General features: G+C 32.8%; 1 protein-coding gene across 1 annotated transcript; it reads left to right on the forward strand.

The window, feature by feature from the left end:
* The first annotated feature begins 1293 nt into the window (after positions 1–1293).
* LOC143078737 (uncharacterized) lies at positions 1294–6542 on the forward strand. The gene is made up of 5 exons (XM_076253685.1): positions 1294–1582; positions 3439–3995; positions 4820–4853; positions 5272–5310; positions 6343–6542. Exons 1-5 carry the CDS (start codon positions 1366–1368, stop codon positions 6345–6347), a joined length of 852 nt encoding a protein of 283 aa, XP_076109800.1. The 5' UTR covers positions 1294–1365; the 3' UTR covers positions 6348–6542.
* The last annotated feature ends 554 nt before the right edge of the window (positions 6543–7096 follow it).

Here is a 7096-nt window from a genome sequence, read left to right on the forward strand (position 1 = left end):
CTGTTAACAATATCATGGGTTATGCCCTTTTTCCACTATTACATTTGTCTATACTATTTACAATATATCAAAAAAGAGGACAAGAATGTGGCTGCAATCGTTTCAACATATCAGGGTCATCTACGACTCAAATATTTTATATTAAATAATGGTCAACCAACTAATGATGGCATCAATTAAGCTTTCAAAAAATGGCTTCATCTTTACCCCTAAGAACCTTTGGATTATAAGCTTCCTTGTTAACAGCAACTCTCTGTAAAGGAAATCATCATAGGCAATGCATACTTAAAGTTGTCGGTAAGGTATCAACTGGGATATTTATACTTCTTATGCAGTTGTTGCTAAGAGGTACATGTCAGTCTGGCAGGTTTTATTTGACCTTTGCCTCATTTTCATTGTTCGTTGCTCAGTGTTAAGTTTTTACGTTTTGGTTTGTTTTCTTATACTATAATCAATATAGGTCACATATATTTGGTGTATAGAATTATAGTAAGGTTATATGTCTGTCTGGCAGGTATCATCTTACCTTGACTTCATTTTCATGGTTCATTGGTCAATGTTTAATTTCCTGGTAACGTTTGTTTCTAAAAAATAAACTATAAACAATAGGTCAACTATATTTATGAGGCATACTTGACTGTGTCTGTTGCATCCTTTGTTTCAAGTGAAATAGGCTATATGCGTTCAAATTCACCAAACTTGTGAGAGGGCATCATCTATATCAGCATCCAGCATGCCATGGATAGGTGAACATATCCAGGTAAAAATACTTTAAAAATGTCTTCTTTCACATCGTTGACCAAACTGATTACTGATGATAATGAAAGAGTTTATGATGAGAACCTTTGTGAGTCAATTATTATCTCTACCTTATTTCCACCTGACTACAGGTCAACAAAACTAGGTAAGTATAATTTACACCCGACTACAAAACTAGGTAAGTATAACTTCTATAAGGATTATGTGTCTGTCTGACATATGCCATATAAACTTGAGTTAATTAGACTTTGACTTTTATCCCCAATATCATTGATGGACAAAAGGAACGGCATCAAATCGACATCCTAAAGCTTCCCTTGTTGTACCCAGATAATTCCAAGGATTTGTATAGTCTTACATGGTGCAGTTGTTAAAATTAAGTAACAAATAAACAATGTTGAAAAAAAAGTTCAAAAAATTTAACAATCAACGAAACATAGACCTAGTTTTTTCACTTTATTTCAAAATTCAAATAGTGGTAGGTCGAGTTTTATTTTAAGGCCGAGTTAACCAATTTGCCCACCGGAACGGGAACCGTAACTGGTTTCTTTTTATAGGAAGGGGGATTTCCAATTTTCGTGTTTGCTGTTGGTTCCAAAATATAACATGTCAGAGTTAGATTATCTCAATGAACCACAGTGCATGAAACACGGTGCCAGATGGCGAGCAAGATTCCAGCAATTAATGAACATTTTAAGAGCTAAATTCACAAAGCAATATTTCCATAAAGTAGGCGAGGCCATTTGTACATGCGGACCAGACGATGATATTTTTAGGTTTTTACCAGAAAAAATCCAGCAGAAACGTATCAGAAAATCAAAAGGTTAAGTTTGTTGTTAATATATTCTATAATATAAGTACAGGTGTTATTCTTTCTGCTTCACAGGAAAAAAACACTTCCTCCTTGCATGCAACTTTCTTTTCACATTATTTTTGTGTGGTCTTCTTGGAATAGACAAGTTCCCAAATGAATGAACTTTCCTGGTCATGCTGGTTGACCTGGGGTAAAAAAATTGGGGAAAACAGGTTAAAGGACATTATGACATTTGCTTAATGACATCAAATTTCTTTATGAAAGGCATAGTTCATGTTTGCAGTTGAAATGACATGTATTCTTCTTCCTGTATAAGCAGCCAAGCCACCATAGGTGGATTTAGGGGGGGGGGCAGGGCCCCCCCTTTTTGGGAAAAAAATTGGTTGCTTATATAGGGAATCACTGAAGCGTGACTGGAGCGGGCCCCCTCTTAGGTCAGTCAGTGGGCCCCAACTTATGAAAATTTCTGGATCCGCCACTGGCCACCAACTGCATGCTTGACTATATATTCTACCACATTTTTGGAGTGAGCACATAAGACACTTTGAAAATTTTCTTGTAAGGGGTTATACCAGAAAATGACTTTTACAAGGGATAATAGAGGGCTCTGAAGTGAAGTGAAGTCCTACATACAATTTGTACCAACAAACTTTTTAAAAATTTCAAATTTATAGTGGTCAAGGAATATTCTGGCATCATTTCCGACTATACAAATCCACCTCAAGATCAAGAAAAGTGTAAAAATTTCTAAAAAAACAAATGCATTTAACTCTGTAGATTGTGATAGGTCCTGCAACAACTAGGACACATAATTTATTGAAAAAAATGAGAAGACTTCAACAGTCTGTCTTTGAAATGATGTGTGTCTTGTTTTTCTCAAGCATCTGACAGCATTTCTGGTAGTGCAGTTGAATATGAGTAGTCCATAAAGTTCAAGACACAAACAAAACAACAACTCAGTAGCTTTAAGTGAAATAAAAAAATAAAGAAAAAATAGGGTCTAATATTAATGAAGTAACATTTTTTCCGCTAGCAGGGCATCATATATACAAAATTCACATCTATATTAGATATAGCACTGATTTATGTCAATCTCATTAAATTACTACAGCAATCCTTAGATTTCTTTAAACAGCCTTCACATATTTAATATTTCATTGTTTCATGTTGAAAAATATGTTTTGGAGTGGCTACCTCCATGACCACAACTGAGTAAAAAGATCGCCCAGGTCAATTTCTGGTTGCCAATGGTGAGTTGGTGACTGGGCGACCGTTAATTTTTTTCCCTGTGAACTTGTTTATATTCTTTTATACTACGATTACAATGTTTACAAAGAAGAAATTGCTGCTCAAAGCTAAGGTTGACTCTTTTCGTATTCAGTATAAAAAGCTGTCTGTTACAATTTGTACATGTATCTCATTGTTCCTTTACCAACCTTCACCCATCAGATCAATCTCAGACTACCATACTTTTTACTTACAGTTAAACTTAAACTCAATTCCTTTAGGGGTCTCATTGGGGGTTCTGACCATGGATCTCGCTTACTGTTTTGTCAGATTCCCGTATCATGATTACACTCTGTATGTAAGAAAATTCTAATTTTTTTGTAATGTCCTGTGTCCCACTAGACTCTTTCTCGGCACAATAATATGACTCTTACGTGTCACGCTAACAAAAAAATCGGCAATCCCCTGTCAGGCTTGGACCCCAATGAGACCCACCCTTTGTAGGACTGATGAATTTGTTCTGATTTAGACAAAGGTTTTGTAAAAAAGTTTGGTTAACTTACAGAGGTTGTCAATCTTACATATTTTCATTTTAGAAAGATTTCACTGCAGTTTATTTTATTATTTATCAATTTTAGATACAAGGTGGGCAGAACTAATAACTGATGAAGTGGCAGATGAATGTTATAAATATTTTGACAATTATATTGAAACAAACTTTGACAAAACAAAAGACGAATATGGACATCTTAAAGATATATTACATGTTTTGAAGGAACGTGGACAATTATCTAGTAGACTTAATAGTGCTAATAGGTTTCTTTATGTTTTCTACAAGTTTGATAAAGATAAAGATACTTCATTATTAAATCCGCCCCCAGAACCTCCTAAAAAGGAGGAGGTCAAAGATGGCGTTAAGGAAGAACCAATGACACCTGCTGTACCATTGGAGAAATTAGATATGCACTTAAAATCTTTAAGGCCAGAAGATGTAGGGAATTTCATTGGGAAGAAGGGAATCCATATAAGGAGACTTTTGAAAGAAAAACAAGGGAGTAAAATAACGATGGGAAAAGAAGAGGGTCATGTAAAGATTGAGATAGAAGCTACAAAAGAAGACTTACAGGAAATAAAAGATAGACTTTTACAGAGAGAAGCCCTAGTCAATCAGGCGAGACGTCAACACGAAGAATCAGTAAGTTAATTAGTTAATCAATTAAACTTTAACGAAATATTCAACTCTTGATAATTATCTTAAATGATGGTGACTATTCTCAGTTGTTTCAAGTCATGTAGCAAATATGTAATCTTAAATGTTAGTGCAATACATGTACTTGTATACATCATAACATGTATTATATTAACACTGTAAGTTTTGCTTTCATCTAATTTAATGAGATGCTTTGATTTTGTTTTTTGTAAAATGTTTTATTATTACATTTGTATATAGTTTTTAATATATTTGCCTTTATAACGTTCATAATATAAATTAAAGCATTCACATCCATGTACAAAAGGTGTTTTTATGCCCCATTTATGGGCATCATGTTTTCTGGTCTGTGCATCTGTTCCTCCGTCTGTTCGTCCGTTTGTCTGTCCTGTTTCAGGTTAAAATTTTGGTTAAAGTTTTTGGTCGAGGTAGTTTTTGATGAAGTTGAAGTCTGATCAACTTGAAACTTAGTAAACATGTTCCCTATGATATGATCTTTCTAATTTTAATGCCAAATTAGAGATTTTATCCCATTTTCACGGCCCACTGAACATAAATAATGATAGTGCAGATGGGGCATCTGTGTACTTATGACACATTCTTGTTATTATACACTTTAGCAAGCTTAAGCAACTATAGACAATAATCACAAGACTAGAGCATATAGTGCAGTAACCCAAATATTTGATAACATAATCAGCTTTCTATTAAAAGATAATGAAAGGATTTTTTTAAAGTGAATGTTGAATTAATTACTAAATGGTTCATATTTTATTTGTTTTTATAATGCCTTGTTTCATGTTTTGTAGGTTAGGCAGTATAATGAGATGATGGGCGAACCATGTAAGTACACTTGTATTATTCAATAAAATGATCAATTTATTGTAACAATTTAATTTGTCATGTGACATTAAAACAATATGAAAATCCAGAAGAAAAAAAAAACACTTCTGTCAGATACAGCAATTTTTTAATTTAAAAGTGTATTTTTTCATTTTCAGAATTTTTTTTTAAACTGGTTGTAGTTAAATATATAATTGATAATTATTCCTTGATAATTAAACAGATATTTTAAAAATAGTTCAGGGTATATCCAATGATTCATTGTTTATTTACTGTTTGAATATGGTGATATTAATTGATTTACATGTGTAGCTATAAAGTTAATTTGTAATGAAAAACATTTTTATAACGAAAATTATCTTACCATGTTACATATCAGACACTGATTACTCTTTTTAAAACATTTGATATTTTCCAGCATCAATGGATTACCAGTCAGCAGAGGAAAGCATGGATCGTAAGTTAACCTATTATAATTCTTTAACAATTGTTGTACTGTTTTGTTGCTGATATTTTAGTAGGTTAAAATGTCATCCACCTTTAAGAAACCTCCTTCAACCTATGATTGCCCTGACCAAGATGTATGTGGTTTATAGGCCACATCATAGCCTACTGTGTGTCTAAGCTGTCACTAAAGAAATAACAAGAGTCTTGTCAGAAATTGACAGAAAAGGGTAGACCCCATTTTTAATTCAAAAGTTGATATATTAAAAATAAAAAACCCTGACTGTCAAGAAAAGTATAAAGGCAGCTGTTCAAAAGTCATAAATCAATTGAGAGAAAACAAATCCAGGTTACAAGCTAAAACACTTTAATTATTAGAGGAAAACAATGAAACAACAGAAACACTGAAGTGCAACAAAAAATAAGCGACAATGCAACACACACAGAAATGAACTTTAAGATATCACTGCCATTTCCTGACTTGGTACAGGACATTTTAAGAAAAATGGTGGGTTGAACCTGGTTTTGTGGCTAGCCAAACCTCATGTTTTTATGGCAATGTTAAATATAACACTGTAATGACAACATTACATGACAAGAGTCACAAGACTACAGTAAAAAAAATGCACAACATTAAGGACAGAGAAATACACAAATAAACAATACAATAGTCAGATGGTAAAAAGATCTGTCCACTCATCTGATTTACATATAAGATTTATTGTAATAAGTAGTTTTAAATTTCGATACTGTAAATTCAGAAATTATTGCGTGCATTTATTATTGCGATTTTGTCAGATTAGACTTAAATGTGATTTTAATTTTTACAATTTTGAGAAAAATCCTGTTTAGTTCATATAAAATATTTCAAAATGCGAGTTTAAATTATTGCGTTTACAATTCTGTCACATTTTTCGCACTAATAAAAAATCACGCAATAATTTCTGAATGTACAGTACTCAAAGTCATATCTATTAATTATATTTCAAACTTATATCACATAATCACTGGGTATTTTAGTAATTTTTTTCTTTATCTTTTTCAGAGTAAATGAGAGATTTTGAAAAAAAAGCACAGCCAAGGTTTATTCTAAACAAATACTGCGAGAAAACTGAACCTGTTGTCATGTTAGAATATATGGAATGTGATAACATGATGAAAATGTACTGATTATTTAATTACAGAATTTCGAATGTATATACTAAGGTGGATATTTTAATTGTAGTATAAAAACAATAAAACCACTTAGTTTTTAATCTTTCTTTTAACCAAATTGTGTGAAGAAATTTTGTAATTTGTAAAGATGAAAAGTGAGTGCATGTCTGTTTGTTTATTTGTGTGTTTGTTTACTTGTTGACCACACTCAATGAGTGCCTTGGTGATCTCTTGGTGGTGTGCTCACCTCAAGGGCAGCAGCAGGAGGTTTTTGGTTTGCTATCTATCTGAGCCAAACCATGGACTCGAAAAAAAAAAATTTGCTGTTTTTATGCCAAGTAAGCTGCATTTAAGAGTAAGAGCAATGACTGTCCCACTCAAGAGTCAAAATAATGTGTCTTGAGTTGGTTTTCATGTCTTCCTGCAAATTGTTACCTGGTTTTGCAGATTGTTGAGGCCCAAAAGGTGACCTTCAGTTGGTTTTAAACTTCTACATCTTTAAGGTCTCTGCTGGATAGTTGTCTCATTTGCAATCAAAACCAATTTAAAAATAGGAAGTTCAAAATCTGGCTCTGGTGTCATTCTAGTATGAAGCACAGTTTATATTCATATCACATTATCTACTCTCGTCCATAATATGAATT

The sequence above is a fragment of the Mytilus galloprovincialis genome, chromosome 6 (genome assembly GCF_965363235.1).
Source record: "Mytilus galloprovincialis chromosome 6, xbMytGall1.hap1.1, whole genome shotgun sequence".
NCBI lineage: Eukaryota > Metazoa > Mollusca > Bivalvia > Mytilida > Mytilidae > Mytilus > Mytilus galloprovincialis.